The 19091-nt window shown below is 36.5% G+C and overlaps 1 protein-coding gene across 1 annotated transcript; it reads left to right on the top strand.

The window, feature by feature from the left end:
• The first annotated feature begins 513 nt into the window (after window positions 1–513).
• Window positions 514–18689, top strand: LOC146146485 (misshapen-like kinase 1). The gene is made up of 26 exons (XM_083388428.1): window positions 514–647; window positions 979–1101; window positions 3841–3966; window positions 5640–5750; window positions 6343–6564; window positions 7047–7101; window positions 7488–7575; window positions 8113–8270; window positions 8864–9008; window positions 9321–9435; window positions 9751–9837; window positions 10677–10724; window positions 10898–10936; window positions 11550–11657; window positions 12056–12164; window positions 12551–12662; window positions 13010–13108; window positions 13551–13614; window positions 13773–13916; window positions 14543–14720; window positions 14839–14982; window positions 15703–15841; window positions 16408–16573; window positions 16899–16979; window positions 17560–17734; window positions 18148–18689. The coding sequence occupies exons 1-26, from the start codon at window positions 606–608 to the stop codon at window positions 18354–18356; spliced, it is 3087 nt and encodes a 1028-aa protein (XP_083244554.1). The 5' UTR covers window positions 514–605; the 3' UTR covers window positions 18357–18689.
• Window positions 18690–19091: the final 402 nt, after the last annotated feature.

Below are 19091 nucleotides of genomic sequence, written 5' to 3'. Positions count from 1 at the left end.
TTAGTAACGTAGAATTGTAATTATTACACGTGCTACAGATATCTGTGATATTTCTTACTGTGTAATAACCTTCTACACTGTAAAACGTTAACTAACATTTACAAAATTTGGCATGAAGTGATTTTCCGACGCTGGTCTAGAATCCCACCACAACGCACATTATTATTTGGGTTAGGGTGCGGGTTAGCATTAAGGTTTGGGCTGGACAAGTATTATTATTAAATAAAGATTTAATTTTACTTAATCACCCAAACCCGCTCATAATTTTATGTAACTATGGTTATTAAACTGTTATTAAGAATTTCTTTTTAATTAAATCAATAATTTTGTAAGGATAGAAAATTGTATGATAACTGATAAGATACAGGGTTTATCTGTGAGCTGTTTCTAGGGTTCGATACTTTTCAGTGTGATCTTATCATGTGTCAAATATCATGAAGTTTAATACGGTTTTGGTATTTTTAACTAACTATTTTATAATTTTCCTGACTAACAACTGTGTGTTGTGTTTTAGTTTATGTGAAGCACTTTGTTCTATAGGGCAACAATACAAAGTGAAAATTGTTAGCTTCTGAAGTTATGTGAATTTGTCTGAGAAGTTAAAGATGTCAGGAGGATTGGACGACATCGATTTGGCTGGATTGAGGGTAAATATTAAAAACCTTGCTTAAATGCCATGGTTGTGCATAAAAACACAATGTTCTTTCACAACTGTGTTGTTCTTTTCATTTAATTAGGAATCTTCAATGCAATATACTTTAAATAGATAGTTATATTTAATGAAAAGGTCTATCTTATGTTATAACAAATAGATATGTGAAAATACATTGTTGGGTTGCTAATCATGTATTAAACCCTATTTGGTATCCAGTTCACCCTGATATTACTTTATTAACAAGTTACTGTCACCTTTTAACAGGTTCAACCCTGTGTTATTGAACATGTTTACTTTAACGTGCACACGTTTCTCCCCTGTAGGATCCGGCCGGGATATTTGAGCTGGTCGAAGTGGTCGGGAATGGAACTTACGGCCAGGTTTACAAGGGAAGGCATGTCAAGACAGGACAATTGGCTGCTGTTAAAGTTATGGATGTTACAGAGGTAAATTAATAAAATCTATTAAAAGTGAATTGACGTCGTGTGATTCGTATAAGTAATTGTATACAATATTTTTTATGAAGAACGTCTCATTCATATATAAATCCTGGCAACAACAGCATATTTAGGTAAATTCAATATTAAAATAAACTATTTCACGTTACTTTTATTGTTCCAACTATTGTTGTTTTCTTGTTTTTCTGGATATTGAGACATAATTTCGTAAAACAAAAATGTTTTGAAATATTGGAGTAAAATATTTTTGTCATTAAAATGTGACGACTAGCGATGTTCAAAGTAGAATATCGAATCCAATTCTGTCGTTTATTTCGGGTAATTTGAACCGATATATAATTTAATGTTTTACAGCCAATTATTGCGCCTAATTGTATAAACGCGTGTGGTAAGTTGGCCTGGGCGAGCGACTAACGTGTGATGTCTGGTGTGGAGTTCGCAATTGCCACAAATGCATTAAGTTGCAAAAGTAATATTACGTTGTAAAACGTGCTGGCCGTCTACAAAATGTGCTATAGGGTTACTTAAGGTCAACTTTAGGCCAATATTCAGAGAGGTTATGCAGTTATGCACAGCGTAATTGTCAAGAATTCGTTATGTGAATAGTAACTTTGTATTCTTTGCAGTACATTATTTGGCTGCATATCAGATCATGTTAGTAAAAAAAGAAGCCCTAAGACCCAACAATGCTTGAAAAAACAGGACCGAATTGCTTAAGACTTCTGTGTGCAGTGTTTCATTGTACTCACTATTGGCAAAAATATAAGTTTTTTTTCAACAACCTGGACAGTTGACATAATACAGTTTACAGAACTGCTTCAAATGACAGTTGTTAAGAATGTTAAACATATGGGAGATTTTTTTATTATAATGTACACATGTTAGCAAATTGTTTGGGCGATTGATTGCTGTGATTTTAGGCCCTGTGGGGTACATTAAGATTAATCCCTTCCTCAAACAAAACCAAGGTTAGATAATTTAATAAAAATATACTAGGATTCGCTATTCTGGATTCGTTATTCTAGATTCGAAACCTATTATTCTAGAATACCTTGGGATTCTACTTTCAACATCCCTAGTGACGATTAGCATTGTTAAAGTGTTTTCTTACTCTTTGGTAATACCAACAGTTACACGATGTTTTGTGTTGTGCCCATTTACCCAACAACATACAAACAATGTTTCTGCTCAATTGTAAAACTTTGGTTAGTATATAACAGGGATGGCGAACCACTGTCCTGCGGGTCACAAAGTGACCCATCATAGATTTTTAATGACCCACTTGTCTCTCAAGAAATACCCAACTGTTATCATTCTTTTTCATGAAAAAACGAAAGAGCAAAACGTAAAAAAAACAGTTCTTGGTTAGATAATACTATACTGTTAAAATCAGGGCTGACAAATCTGTGGGTCGTGCAAGAGTGTTTTGGGGTGACGAGTAGGCCTAAATTAACTGCACTTTAACAGATCGGTGCAGAAAAGCAGACAACTAAAAGCATTTTGTTTATCGCTGTAAAACGTAAAGGCTGGCGATCATTTGAGAAAACTCATAGTTTGCAGACTAAAAGTTCTAAAAACCCTGGTTAAATTAATAAACCATGCCGAAAAGCTTTCTGCTGAACTCCTGTAATCCCGTAAAAAATGCTGCAGCATTTGTTAACTATTTAGCTTCTTAATATTTGTGGGACTCCGAATTTGGAAATCATTCAAGAACCTTGAATTACCAAAACACTTAAAACGACACGTAGAGTTTTGCATAAAATTAGCAAATAATTAAATATATGACCCACTTGTGTATTTTGTAAGGATTAAAGTCGTGTTTGTGACCCGGGCGATGAAAAGGTTCGCCATCCCTGGTCTACAATTCATTAGCCTATAATGTTGTTAAATTTTCTAAACATCTTCTTGGTGTGGAAAGTAGTTTTAAATTTTTTACACTCAATACAGTGATTTGCTAGGATGTTGTATCTTCCGTGCCAGTTGTAAACATTCAGTTATGCCGTACTTTGTCGTATTTGACCGATACTTGAAACTATTGATGTTATGAGAAGAGCTTGTCGTGTAGCGTGATTAATCATCACTTCCTTGATTTGTGAACGGGAAGAGCGACTAAAAACATGTTTCCATGAAAGGTTGTAGTAACACTGTTGCACGTGAAGCAACCGCATATTACACAACGTCCATTATTAAAACTTGCATTTCTTAAATGTTTGTCAAACTGTATTTGTGTTGGAAGTGACAACTGATAACAAATGGCATATTTTTTTAAATATACTGCAAAGAAATACACATTTCCCTTGTGATAGAAGCATACAAAACCTTAATTGTTTGCTATAATTGTAATGATTACTGGTTTAAGCAAAAGCTACTGTTCAAATCGGGAATGCAGAATAATATTGGAGTTGATAGTGATTTCAGGTGGTAGTATCGGTTCCTGGCCGGTACTGGGTATCATGGTCAATTCGATACAAAATTAATTACAAATATCGCTATGTTTACGATCAAATGCAGTGATTACATCTTCGGAAATTAAATTTCCAAAACCTTATAAGTTAACAATTGAAGGTAACTTAACTTGAAGCTAAGGCTAATTAAATTAAATTGACCTCAAAAATTACTTTAAAACGTTTCAATTTAACCTGTTCCCTGGTGTCATATTCTATCCAATCGTATCACAATATTTTTTTCTAGATTTTTATTTATGAAATTTTTTTTATTCATTTAAAGGAAGAAGAAGAAGAAATCAAGCTTGAGATAAACATGTTGAAAAAATACTCCGAGCATCGAAATATTGCAACTTACTACGGAGCTTTCGTCAAGAAAACTTCACCAGGTCACGACGACCAACTTTGGGTGAGATCTTGTCGTTTGCTTTTCAACCCTTAGTGGCTCATACCAAGTATATATCTCCTCTTTTTTTGAGCTCATCAACATTATTAATAATAAATATTTTACCAATCCTTTCATAATGCGATCGCTTAACAAGCGACCTAATGACTGATTTTAACAATGTTTATTTTAGGTGGACTTATTTTTAATAAAAGTGTTGTCACTTTTCAATAATGATGGCCATAAATGTTTTCATGTCAGCAGTTTTTTAAGTGGCTGAAAAGATCTTTTAAAAATAATTAGTGGCCTCTCAGAACATATATATATACATATATAGCCTGTGACTTCTGTAAGTTCAGCAGAATTCAAAAGATGTTTTTTTAGTATTTAGATAGTTGCATCTCCTAACATTTTTTGGCGGTCCCTCAAGTCAAACCTTAAAAACCTGCCTGTCAGAATTGTTTTACAATTTGAAATATTTTATGGCTTGTTTTGTATTTACAAGTGTTTGATACGAACTTAAACAGTAAGTCTGCGATGGCTTCCATTGTACTATAATACATAGGCCGGTTTTAATGATCAAAGGTGACTACAGAATGGCTGGATCACACTTGTTGAACAAATATTTGTGTGTATCTTTTATTGAATGATATGGTGCTGTTTAAGTATTATGTCTAGCTTTTAAATATTTCGAACCCTTGGGATGTTTAGCTTTGTGTATTCTGTCTAGTGGTTAGGCTTCGGAGGGAAACTATTTTAACCTTTACAAACATGTTGTTCCTAAATATTTGCTGTAAATGCTCGCTGAGGCAGAAATTCTTCTAAATGTAACACTGTTTTATTTCTCGGATATCCAGTCCAAATTGTTTACATAATTTCTTTGTTTAAGCTAAACAAACTGACGTTGGGTGCTCAACTGTTATGCTTGTTTTAACAGAACTTGAAATTAATATGTTGGTTTTGTGACAAGATTTTTAAGGTTTGGCTTCTTGATGAACACTCAGTAATCGTAGGAGACAGCAGCTTTTTTAAAATTGTCTGCTGCAGTTGAGACAGAACGTTTATTTTCCTAAAACACATTTGTTTGTGGAGAACAATAACTGGTTGTATATTGGCCATTTTACCAAAATGTAATTTTTTAAATTGTTTCAAGTAATATTATTTATAGTTTCAGCTTGTGATGGAGTTTTGTTTTATATTTCAGCTTGTGATGGAGTTTTTGTTTTATATTTCAGCTTGTGATGGAGTTTTTGTTTTATATTTCAGCTTGTGATGGAGTTTTTGTTTTATATTTCAGCTTGTGATGGAGTTTTTGTTTTATATTTCAGCTTGTGATGGAGTTTTTGTTTTATATTTCAGCTTGTGATGGAGTTTTGTTTTATATTTCAGCTTGTGATGGAGTTTTTGTTTTATATTTCAGCTTGTGATAGAGTTTTTGTTTTATATTTCAGCTTGTGATAGAGTTTTTGTTTTATATTTCAGCTTGTGATAGAGTTTTTGTTTTATATTTCAGCTTGTGATGGAGTTTTGTTTTATATTTCAGCTTGTGATGGAGTTTTGTTTTATATTTCAGCTTGTGATGGAGTTTTTGTTTTATATTTCAGCTTGTGATGGAGTTTTTGTTTTATATTTCAGCTTGTGATGGCGTTTTTGTTTTATATTTCAGCTTGTGATGGAGTTTTGTTTTATATTTTTAGCTTGTGATGGAGTTTTGTGGAGCAGGGTCGGTCACAGACCTTGTAAAGGCCACCAAGGGGAACACCCTAAAGGAGGAATGGATCGCATACATCTGCCGTGAAATCTTAAAGGTTTGTTGTCTACTGACATCTAGTGTTTGTGTGGTTCATTTCTACGAAGTTTATGTAGGTATTTCTACACTTGCTGTTATTAGCTGCTCAAACCTGTTGGGTTCAGTTTGGCGATAGTTGGGCTTCAGTGTTAATTAAATCCCCTTGTGGAACATAAATTCATTAATTCTGATTTTGTATGTCACACATCTCTCTTACAATTGTTTAATAATAAACCGCTGATGAACAAATGAATGGTTAAATATTTAAATGCGAAACAGCCCTTGAAATCCTAAAAGTATATGGAGAGAGAGAGAATTTAATATATCAATCAACACCTAACCAATAGTTGATGCCTGTACCTATCTTTCGTCAAAGTTAATGACGCTGGAAGCATTAAGCTTACTGTACAATAAACACAATGAAATAAATGGCTGATGAATGCATACAACAACATAATAACTGTATAACATACGTATATACTATATATGTTGTTGAACCCTAATTAGGGTGATCTGTGAAGCAAGTTTTTTGACAACAAACCTGTGGCCAGAAGGGATGGCCCTGTGGCCAGAAGGGAAAATTATTTTAACCTCGTAAAATGTATTTCCAGGGATTGCAACATCTCCATAAGCACAAGGTCATTCACCGTGACATTAAAGGTCAAAATGTGCTTCTTACGGAGAACGCAGAGGTCAAGTTGGTTGACTTTGGGGTCAGCGCTCAGCTGGACAAGACAATCGGACGACGGAATACTTTTATCGGGACTCCCTACTGGATGGCGCCAGAGGTCATTGCGTGCGAGCAAAACGCAAAAGCAACTTACGACTACAGGGTGAGGCGATGGTAGTTGCATGTTTAATTTCAACAGGGCTTACTGTACTATGGCCGTTATTCTTGTTACATGCCTAGTCTTAATCAAGCTAAACACAGTTAATAATACAAACGCTTGTCAGATGCAAAAATAAATGTAATTATTCTAACATTTTTAGAAAACCTAGTTTTTCTTGATAATAAATGTCAAAGCCAAAAAGGTTAATTAAACTTCATACCTTGCCAGTGTGGTTGTCAGTTAATGTCACATTAACTGATTTACTCAACCTTTTTGTCTTCGGCATTCGTTATCAAGCTGCATTACAGATCTGTGCATAAAAAATATTTCCATTTGCTTATTTTATTTTATTTTTAATGAAAATAATTCATCAACGCTTAAAAGTGTCATTATTATTTAAAAGTCACTAACTAAACCATTCAACCTGTGCTATATTAGTTCATGTTTCATTCCTTTTCATTTCCCAGTAATTTTATTGCGTTTAGAGCGACATTTGGTCTCTCGGCATCACAGCGATTGAAATGGCAGAAGGGTCGCCGCGTAAGTGCAATGTTCTGTCGTCTGCCATTAAACTATGTTCTTGTTAATTTGTTGTGATACACACAGACCCAATAATTTTCGCTAATTATTAAAATGTTAAACATAATATTAATTAAAGATGTTTATTAATAATAAATTTCTTTGTTTCCTCTCACCAAAGAAACAATTTTTACTCTTGAAATTCATTATAAAATTTGTTTGTTATAAGCTACTTTGAATTTATAAACAATGGATCAATGATTTAACCGAACCTTGACCTTCTATGGAAAATAAATGCTACTATAAACTCCAAAGTATTTATGCGATTTGTTTTTTTGTATAACTTGGGTTCATGTTCATGGTTATAAATATTCTCCCCCAAATGATGTGTTTATTTTCACGCTTAGCCCTGTGCGACATGCATCCCATGAGAGCGCTGTTCCTCATTCCACGGAATGCTCCTCCACGCTTGAGCGAGCGCAAGTGGGCTTCGAGGTGAGTTTTACAAAATAAACGGATTTTTAACGGTTTGCTGCCTTTGCTTTTTTAATTTTAGTTGCAATAGGACGTTTTAACTTGTAGTTTAGTATAAAGTTGTCACACTTTGTTTTCCATTTATTACTTGGCAACATAAACTAAATACATTTAAATCTAAACTCACCAAAATTAAACTTTTATATGATAAGATGATACATTACAATTACAAACAGGTTTACCACAAAGCCTTTCGATATTTAAATGTCTTTGAATTAAAACGTATTTAAAAAAAACTTTTTTGGGCAAAAGTTTTTTGAAAAGCAATTAAATTTAAAACACTTTCAGCTTCAGGTTATGTGTTTAGTAAGTTTGCTTAAAGAACATTTTTCCCTCTGTTAGTGTGTTGACCCATGGCATTTACACTGATTTTTTTTAATCAAGTGATCCAGTTTTAGGTCTTTAAGAGGCTACACTTTTTTTTTTTATTATTCTTGAATGTCTTTTGTGATGCATTGTGCATTAAACAGCGTGAATTCCATCTTGTGTGGTGTTTAGGTTCCAGAGTTTTGTTGAACAAACCTTGGTGAAGAATTATCACCAACGCCCAAACACCGACGCGTTGTTACGACATCCCTTCATCAAGGAACAACCGAACGAGCGACAAACCAAGATACAACTCAAGGACCACATTGACAGAACAAAACGCAAAAAAAGTAAGATAAGGTTCTAATTGTGGCTGTGCAGACTTTTAACTCGAAACTGTAGCAATGTTTTTAAATTTATCGCTGGATTCAGGAAAAAGTTTTTTAAAATGTTTTTTTTTGCACTAGTTTCTCTAGAACAGCAGTTCTCAACCAGTGGGCCATGGATCACTGGTGGGCCGTAAGAACATTTGAGGTGGGCCACAGACCAATTAAAAAAAATAGATTAGGGTTAGACAGAAATAATGGCTTGGGGAGGAATGAAAAAGGAATGTAAATTTATTGTTCAGAAGCAAGTATCTCACTAATGCACGGTTGAATAAATAATCTGTTTTGAAATATGTTCTGCTGTGTTTTGTTCTAAACCTGTTTTACATTTTTTTCTTTCATAAACCACTGGGCCACAGAATTTTTTTTGCAACGTAAATGGGCCCAGAAAGGAAAAAGGTTGAAGCACTGCTCTCTAGGAGAAATATAACATCGCTTTGCTTTTCACTTGTCTGGTACTAGTAACTAAAATAACTTTACACTTTATATAGACTTGAGGATTATTTCAAATATGAAAAAATAAAGGCTTTTCCTAACTTGTTTGTTTTGTGTTTTAGCCGGTGAGACGGAGTACGAGTACAGCGGGTCGGAGGACGAGGCTGAAGACCCACCAGAAGAGGGCGCCCCAAGCTCGATCGCTGTAGCTCCCGGAGAATCAACTCTCCGCAGAAACTTCCTCAAGTTCCAGCAGGAAAAAGAGAGGTCGGTGTTTGTAATTAAATTAAACCTCTTAAGCACCTGCTTTGCATTCACCAGCTTCTTTATACTTTGATTGGCATCTTGTTTTAAATCCAACAAGCTGTTTATTAAAGTTTATATGTTCTAGCATCCTAGACTAGAGTATCGGTTTTGCAAAACTTCTATAATTTTGGTTTTTAGACTTTTTTTGCAAATTTGTTGTGATAATTTAGCAGCTATTTATAATATTTATAACTGGATCCGGTATTATTTTACATCCCTACTAGTGATTACCAAATGTGGCTTGTTCCCAGGGTAAACAAGTTTTACTTTAAGGTCTGACATCCAGAAGAAGGAGCCAAAGGATCAGCGAGCGATGCAACGAGATCTCGCCGAGGAACAAAGACGAAAAGCCGAGCGCAAGAAAGAGGAACGCAAGAAGGCAGTGGATGTGAGTCCATCTACTTCTTATAATGGTGCTCTGTGGCACTTTATTCTAGAAACGTCCAAACAAACCTTGTGTTTGTAAGAAAATGTTTTTTCTTGTATGTAATTATTTTTGTAATTGAGTAACAGTTTTTGAAACAAACACCTGTGAAGTAATTTTCTTTAATTTTAGGCCAGTGGTGTTAATGTTATGGTTTACTTAATCCTGGTGAGATCAAACGAGTGTGGTTTGTTGCCACGAAAGGCCTCTCATATGCACCCACTGCCTTATAAGTATGTGACAATGTATGTTACATGTGTTGAATTGTGGTTGCTGCAGAGGGAGGCTCTTCGTCGTGAGCAAGCTCGTAAAGAGGAGAGAGCTCGCGAGCAGAGGAAGAAGTTGGACCAGGAACGCAGGAGGAAGGTAGGCACCATATGATGCAAATAAAATAAAGTGTTTGGTCAACAACTGAACTTAACCTATATTTGTTCATGCTAAATAAAAGCCCAACAACCTCAAAAACTACTTTTGAATTATTTTGCAACTAAATATTCATCCTGGTGTGCTCGGCTTTTGGTTTTGAAACTTTTTTTGTCTTATTGGAAAATTCTATTTCATATGATGTATTTTTAACTTAAGAACTGTAATGTAAATAAAGTAAACCGCTTTCTGTTACTGGTCTATAGATTCTATATGTTAATGTTTCAGCAAACCTATTTAAAGTGGCTCCGGCGTTGTTGTTTAATTGCTAAGGTTTCTAAACTTGGTTCATTAGTGTAGATAGTGATTCTGTGGGAATAATGTGACAAACATGGCTGACACAAGCAAACAAGATTACTCATGTTAGAGTTTATGACACAATGGGAGAATATGCCTGTTGTAAATAGGGCTGGGCGTTAACTGTGCTTGTAAAACCATAAATCAACTAAGACCTTCAAGTATTGGTGCACACTAAGTATTGAACAAGGATATCTGTTTGTGGATTAACAAATTGGACTTTTTCATTTTGTTTTATTTCTAACAAAGTTGTCACTAACTTCAGGAATTGCGTTTAACTAATTAAAAATATCGGTTCAGAACTGTTTTACAAGCTCTTGATTTGTGCAATTCTTTTTATTTTCCTCGATGACATTTGCCATTTTTGTGTCCTCGGTAAAACAAATGATTTTCTTTGGAAGAGAGGACAACTCTTCTTTAAGGGCACATGAAATGATATTCTCCCTAAACACACGGACACCTTTATAACTTGTTGTTGTTTTTAGGAAGAAGAAAGGTTGAGGCAACAACAGCAACAATTACAACTTATCAAGGTTCGATAAAAACAGGCTTCATGATTAAACTATTATTAAAAACGAAAGTTCATGACAAATAATTTATCTAATAACAGCTGTGAAGGTTTGTATTATACAAAACACTTATTTCCTAAATTCTAATGTGTTCCAACCCTAGCAGTAAAACCTCAAGATAATGTTTTGTTTTACAGGAACAAGAAGACTTAATGGCGGCAAGAAAACAAGAACAGGTGAAATAAGTTTTTTAATAGATCGTAGAATATTGGCAGACTGTTGTAGAATATTTACACGGCCGAAATTACTTAATGCAAATTCACTGTTACACAAGTAGGCCATATTTTGTTGATGAACTTTCCGGGACCGTTACGACCCTTAACCTCAAAAACATCGCATATTATTGTAAGTTAATTCCTAGATACCAATTACACAGACATGTCTATCTACAAAATTGCCTAATCCCCGTTTCGTTCGTTCTGTTAAGTTAGTCTTGTGCTGCTAAGTTTGATGCATCGTCCACAGATAAATCTTTTGTAATCTTTAAAATACCTTAAATAGTTGCATTTTTGTCCAACAATACACATGTGTAAGTTAGTGTTGTGTTGCTAACTTGGCTATCCATCTATTTACACGTGCGTAGCTTAATATAATGCGTTGTGTTGCTAAGTTGGATATCCATCTATTTAAACGTGTGTAGCTTAATATAATGCGTTGTGTTGTTAAGTTGGCTATCCATCTATCTATATACAGCAGACACACATGTGTAGCTTAATGGGTTGTGTTGCTAAGTTGGCTATCCATCTACACACACATGTGTAGCTTAATGTGTTGTGTTGTGTTGTTAAGTTGGCGGTCCAGCGTCGTGAGCAGCAAGCGAATTTGTTGCGTGAGAAACCTCAATGGGCGCGGCAAGTCGAGGAAAGAAGCAAGAAAAACCGGCCCGGCTCGCCACAGGTTTGACTAATATAGATGGCAATGTTATTGAATTGATTACGGGCATTAAAAAAATCATGTTGATTTGAAAGACCTTGAGTTTATTTTATGTGCAGCTTCTAATGTATTTAGGAATTTCTGTAGTAAAACAGTTTTTATTTTATATTGTGTTTGCCGTGCCATTTATACTGTTTTGTTTTTGAACTGTATTCCAAACGTCTATCAAAACCGATAAATCTTATTTAAAACTATCACAAATCAATTTTTTCATATATTTTGTGTGGCAACCCTGTACGGGGTGTTTGGTTTTTATTCTACTTTCAAACAACTTATTAAACTCGCAACTTTGTATTTTTTTGGCTTTCACAGAGCCTCTTAATGTTCCAGCTCAATTCACTGAGTTTAATTGTTTTGTTTAGAACGAATCTCCGGGGGGAAGCCCCTTGATGGCACGGAGATTGGATAATTATTCGGATGACAGCCCAAGTAGTTCCACATCGGGCACAACAGAACGTGTCAATCCACCAGGTGGCAGCATATTTATACAGGGGGGATATTATAAAGGGGCTGAGGGGTGTTTAGAAGGAATAGTTTAGATATCCCACATTCCATTCTATCAGATATGTTTTATGTTTTTTTTATTTCCAGTTGAAATGCATTGAATAAAATTTGCTTAAACCAAATCATTAGTTAATCGAAATTCTTGGTCATCTGTTACAAATAGTTACATATTAGTATTTTGATTGTAGTAAGATTTTTTTTTCGAAACATTCACCATCTGTCTATGTATATTTCTGCCTATGTATAGTTAAGCAGTTTTATACTTGTTAATTTAAAGAACTACATCAGTATAGTTGGTTTTACTTAAAGTGTTGCGACCACATTTTAAGTGTTTTTTTATTTATATTTTGCAGGAGTCCCACCCAAGGTGCCACCTTACCCGCCAGGTTTTGCTCAGGAAAGCTTGGACCAAGCCAAGATGGAAATGATCAACTCACAAATGAAGGCCATGCCAAACCAACCAAGGTAACAACACATCTGCAAACCAACCTTGGCTAGAGCAGTGCTCGGCAAACTGTGGGCGCGGCCGGAACATGGGTCCTTGTGCCACTTTTAATAGGCTGCGAGTTATTTTTTTTAAGTTTAGTTTTATCGTGTAGTTGTGCGCTGTGTGATGGAATAGTGTGGCGAAGAGTTTTATTTTGCCTCATTGTTGCATCACATTGCCAAACTATACTTTTAGCCAAGTTTAACTTCGTAAATATTTCGGGCTTCTCGCGAACTTTTATTCTTTTTAATTAAATATTTTCAAATTCACCCAAACTATACGTCATACTTGATATCCAGTTTACGTCATACTTGTAACTTTGCAGACCTTCAGTGCGAGTGACGTCATACTCTTCGTCATCAGGAAGTAGTGACAGCGACGATTCGTTCGTGGACATCAAGCGGATCACTCCTGGAGACCAGATGTAAGTCGCTATGTGTTGCTGGTCCAACTTGCACAGTGGTGCAACAGCTGGTGAAGCCTGCACAAGGCCGCTGTGTTTTGTAATGGCTTCAACCACTTAAGCGTTAAACAGAAATACCGACCCTCATTAAATTAACGGTACATCGCATAAAAAAAAACTAAATAAGGTAACGTAAAATAGCCGAGGTCATGAGTTCGAATCCCGCCGCGGGTTTGTCTTGTAATATTATTTGTAGAGATTCAGTTTAGCCTACCCTAGGTCACACGGTTTACTAAGTTGGGGTATTTTTTAAGTTACCGGATCTGCACAACCCTTTACTTAACCTGCAAACCCGAAGTAATAGTGCGATCAAACGTATGTACATCCGTCCCTACCAACTTATCACGCACTAGAGTCGGTGACAACATTTCTTATATTTTAATGCAAATGTTGTTTTGCCCAGGACCGAGCAAGGAACCTTCATCCACAGAATGCCACAAGATCAAGAAGATTCTTACGCTTCTGTGGTAAGTTCAACCTTCGTTCGTTTAAATAAGTTCGTCTTCAGGTAATATTGACCCCTAAACTCACCCATATATTGACCCCTAAACTCACCCATATATTGACCCCTAAACTCACCCATATATTGACCCCTAAACTCACCCATTCACCGGGTTTGTTGCAGGACTTGGAGCAGAAGCACTCGATGCGAGCTGTGAAGGACAACGGAGCTGTTGGTAGCAGCCAATCAAGCTGGGACAGAAGAAACGTCTCCGTACTACCTGACCTGTTGCCTAGACAACACCATGACGACATATCAAATGATGACGTAAGCTTTAAATTACCTATGTTTGGTAAAATAAAGCTGTTATAAGCGAGAAAAGATAAATTCGTAGCTATAATTAATGGTGTCATTAGCTACAGTTCCGATTCAACCAAAAACATGTTTTGTAGCTAGGGGCAACCACAGGTCTACGTCATAGAACACAGGATCGCCTAATTACATTGGCGCCGAAATCAGTTAATAATTCTAACTAAGCAGTCCTGTGTAGAAAGAAATATGTTTGGAATGAGTTTTATTCTGTAGTCGAGTGGCTTACAACCTTTTCTGTTGGCGCCCCACCTAGTGCCTTTCCACTCCAGCTACGTATCACCTGGTTCATAGGAAACCATTATGCTCAAGTTTATGTCGATTTGCTAAAGCTAAAAATGAATTAAAATAATTTCGCTTCTGGTCCTATAGCCGTATATTAATGTCGAAAGAGGGAATTTACACTTTAAAACAGCCGCAATGATAATATAATACTTAGATTTTCGTAAACTCCAAATAAAACCTAAAAAGGTTTCGCAATCTACTATAGGAGTAAGTGTACCGTAGGTTTAGAACCACTTATGTAGTCCCACTGTTTTACCTTGACCTTTACACATTGTACTAACCGTGACCTTTGACTCCAGACCCTCTCGGCTTCCGCTGGTTCATCGGCCGCGCAGTCACGTGACGACCGTAAGGTTTCAGTGGTGAACGTGAACCCTCATTCATCTGAACAAGCCCCGGTTGTTTCAACCGACATGCCCGAGATAAGGAAGTACAAGAAGAGGTTCAACTCAGAGATCCTCTGCGCGTCCCTCTGGGGTCAGTTGCAACATCTTTGTGTGTTGCTCGATGTAGAATTATGTTTAAACAAATTCGATTAAAGAACACATTTTAAGTAGAAAATGCCGGATGTATTTATGTGGTTACTTTATTTCAGGTGTAAACCTTCTTATTGGTGCTGACAACGGGATGATGCTGTTGGACCGGAGCGGCCAGGGAAAAGTTTACCCACTGATCAGTAGAAGGAGGTTCCAGCAGCTGGATGTGCTTGAAGGACTCAACCTAGTCGTCACTATTTCAGGTGACAACATAGTGGTGCGGGGTTGTGGGGAATGTAAAGGGGGGAATCTGAAGTAGGGGCGCACGATAATATCAGAACCGAACGCCAAGTCGTATATCGGTGCTCGTCCGATACTAGGGTGTGCCGATTTGCAGGTATTTTTTTCGAAAGGTTTATTAGTCAAAAAAATTGATAGAAAATTGATAATTTAAATGTAATTGAACTGCCTTCTGAAAGACCATTTTGGCTTTATAACCTTAAAAAATACCTTTAAACGATTAATTTTATAAATTTTGCTTGTTTTTTTCACAGTAATAACATCATTGGTATCTATCGGGTCGTGATACTTTTTGTCAAAATAATGGGTATTGGAGTAAAATGTAAAGATCGAACATTCACAATAAAAACTATAGTTAGGAAAGATTGATGTGCCCAAAGTATAAAACCTCCACCCCCCTCACTTCCATCAATAACGCCCCCTCATTTGCTTTAAGGGAAAACTCAAACCTTTTCTCTCGTCGCATTTGTTTGTTTGTAGCAAGATTCCTAACTTAAGCCCAGATTCTGAAAAGCTAAATGTGTCGCCTTTGAAAAAAGTGTGCTTTTACGTTTTAGTTCGTGATATTTGCATCATTACAATCACTTTTACGTTCGTTATATCATTCCGTTTTCCCATCAATACAAACAAACGTTTTATACCTTGTAAATGACGTCACAAAGACACGTGTTGTTACGTCACAGGCAAGAAGAACAAGCTTCGCGTGTATTACTTGAGTTGGTTGAGGAACAAGATATTACGCAACGATCCAGAGGTGGAGAAGAAGATTGGTTACGCTTCGATAGGCGACCTTGAGGGGTGCACTCAGTACAAAGTTGTCAAGTGAGTTGCTGTCAACCTCACGCCCAATTGTTTTCACAAATGATTCAACCTGTCTTTCTGCTTCAGATAATTGTCATACACAGCCAGCCCTGATTGTTCACCGAATATTGAATTATTAGGACTTTTTACCAAGTGTGATGCGCTGTGTTAGTTTGTTTTTGTAGTTGGTGTGTAAATTTACTCAATAATTATAAGGCGCTTCTAACTGTTTCGCAATTACCTGCTCATTCACAAATATCGAAATATTTGGTTGAGCTCAAGACACGACAATATGTTTTTGTTCGGCGGTTTAAAGATCCCAGTACGCCAAAATAGTTTTTTTAATCTTTAAATATTCTCACTTTACTTGGTTCTCATCCGAGCAAACACGCTTTTTAATGTTTCGAAAAGTTTACTTTTGGTCAAAGTTATTTACCAGAAGCATTTTTTAGCTACATGCTGAAGTAGGTTCAACAGTAGAAAAAGATTGAAAAAACATAATTTTCCCAAACCGGAAAAAGCCGACATTTACCCAAAAAAACCCAAACTTTTTTGCGTTGTGAATGAGCTGATTGATCTTTCCCCAGATACGAGCGCATAAAGTTTCTTGTGATCGCTTTGCGCAACAACATCGAGGTTTACGCTTGGGCGCCGAAACCTTACCACAAGTTCATGGCCTTCAAGTCGTTCAGTGATCTCCCGCACAAACCAATGATAGTCGATCTAACTGTGGAAGAAGGATCAAGATTAAAGGTAAAACAGAAGTTGTCTGTTGCGCTGTGGGAGTTTAGTTGTAAGTTGCAACGCATTTTTTACACTTTAGATTGACTGAAAAGCTAATAAAACTAAAAGGTAACACTTAAATTTGTGCTCTAATGCAAAATATAAGTTCATTTTAAAACACAATATTTTTGCTGAGTTCAGTTTTCAAGCAATAATTACTGAATATTTCGCCAAGACATTTAGTCAGCAAATTGAATTTAAAATTGATTTACATCACGAATATACATCAGTGTTGCTGAATATTTTGCGTTCTCCACTTACTCACAACCCTTGTTATTCCCCCCCTTTACTCCAGTTGTTGTACGGATCGGCTTACGGCTTCCACGCGATCGACGTTGACACTGGACAGAACTACGACCTCTACATTCCAACGCACGTGAGTTTCAACATTCATAGTGTTGCCAAACCACATTCTACGTTGATCTAGTTTTGTCAACCCAAACCAAATAGACGCAATAGTTCGCGTTTTGGACGATTAACTTAGCTTCAGTTGCATAATTACACATCAACTTTTTCGGGGACAACACGTTTTGTAAGATTACTTGGATAACGATTATTATTCGTCGCCGCCCGAAATAGTCTTTCGAGGGCTATTGAAGCCAACTACAACTGAAGTTACACCACAATATGGGGGTCCGGGGTTTGGGGGCGAGGTATAAAAATGTTAAGTAGTACATCACAAAATTACGTCATCAAACAAGTAGGCCTAATCACGGGTTTGCCGGCCACTGCCGTAACTTGATTAGTTTCACTGATTTTATCGAATTTATTGACAATTTTCGTTTTCGTTAGTTTATAGAGGTCCAGGTGAAATGATATATTGCTACTGTATGCGGCGTTAATACTTGTTGCAAATACACCCCGACCACACAGCAGCACTATTTCCCCAACAACCCCCTAACCCCCCAATAAACCCCTACCTCACAATTAACCCCTAACCGGCATGTGTGGTTCAGTTGCAGCCGCCGATCACGGTCCACGCGATAATCCTCCTGCCCAACACCGACGGTATGGAGCTGCTCGTGTGCTACGAGGACGAAGGGGTTTATGTGAACACGTTCGCCAACATCAGCAAGGACGTTGTGCTTCAGTGGGGGGAGCAACCAACCTCGGTCGCCTACATCAGATCAGGTCGCCACCACTACATTATGCACTTATTTACCCTTGTATAAATACTTTGTGTAGGATCAGGTCGGCACCACCACTACACACATGCACTGTGGCCTTATTTTAATGTTTTTTTATTTGGTTTCAGGGGTTGAACGCCACAAAATAAAAAAATGACCTAAATTGTGATAAATTTTACAGTGAAGTTTTTAAATTACTTCCGTTATAACTTACAAACCTTATTTTAATCACATTTTTTACAATTATTTTTTTTGTGCGTAGATTTATTTTTTTTAAACCCACAATTTGTAAAACTAATACGAGATAAATGAACCAACTTAACAATATTCGTTCCTTGGTTAAATCACTTTCATGGTTAAACCACTTTCATAAACTTTATAATTTTATTTATAATTATAAGTAAATTTCCTTCGCAGGTCAGATAATGGGTTGGGGCGAGAAGGCGATTGAGATAAGGTCTGTTGAGACCGGTCACTTAGACGGCGTGTTCATGCACAAGAGGGCGCAGCGGCTCAAGTTCTTGTGCGAGAGAAACGACAAAGTATTCTTCGCGTCCGTCCATAGTTCATCGTCCAGCCAGGTCTACTTCATGGCTCTCAACAGGAACCTGCAGATGAACTGGTGATGCAGATTGTGCAACGCACTGGTCACACACTTTGGACGCCATTTTGGGTCTGCGTGGCTTGAAGACCCAAAAACATCAATATTTAAAGGAACGGGTTTAAAGAGCGTTTACACAAGAAAATTCTATTTACATTTTGCAAGTCGAACATGTTTTTTCACGACAAACGAATGTTGGGAATAAAATGGCGTCCAAATGTTGTTCCAGTGCGCGTCCCTCCGTATGTTTCCATGCAATCGTGTGTACTAAGTGCTGCGTTTTACCCTTTTTTTTCTTTCATAATTATTTTGTGCGAAAATTCTATTCTTATCAACTTTTTTTGTTGTCCAGTTAATTCACGAATTTTTTGCCAAACTTTCACAAGAATTTAGGTTCTTTTGGTTTCAAACCAGATTATTTGACAAACTTTCTTTTGTATTTACCTAAATTTTTAAAAATCTTGAAAAATCCCAAGTTTCTGCATGAACGTAATATAGCTCCATTTAGCGGTTTTTTGTTAACGACTTTCCCGCCACTAGGTGGTGTCAAGGCCTGGTTGAACATATTTGTTGTTGTTATTGTCGTCATAGCAATCAACCAACCCAAAATGTAAATTTTTCAGTTAAGTGTCGTGACGTAATTTCGTGTCGCACCTATGGGCTTGTTGTGACGTCATAGTACATTTTAGACGCAATAATGCTTCTGAATGCAATATTAGGCTTCTAAGAGAATGTAGTTTTGGGTTTCACCATATTTCAC

This window comes from Ascidiella aspersa, chromosome 4, assembly GCF_963924565.1.
Source record: "Ascidiella aspersa chromosome 4, kaAscAspe10.2, whole genome shotgun sequence".
Lineage (NCBI taxonomy): Eukaryota > Metazoa > Chordata > Ascidiacea > Phlebobranchia > Ascidiidae > Ascidiella > Ascidiella aspersa.
Note: the sequence above shows the minus strand (reverse complement) of the source record. Positions and strands in the feature narration are given on the sequence as shown.

What these genes read in the sequence shown, in the direction of transcription:
- LOC146146485 (XM_083388428.1), top strand. Translation starts at nt 606, where the DNA reads ATGTCAGGAGGATTGGACGACATCGATTTGGCTGGATTGAGG. An exon ending in AAGTTATGGATGTTACAGAG is followed by an intron (nt 1,102 to 3,840) that starts GTAAATTAATAA and finishes ATTCATTTAAAG; the next exon opens with GAAGAAGAAGAAGAAATCAA. An exon ending in ATCACTCCTGGAGACCAGAT is followed by an intron (nt 13,109 to 13,550) that starts GTAAGTCGCTAT and finishes TGTTTTGCCCAG; the next exon opens with GACCGAGCAAGGAACCTTCA.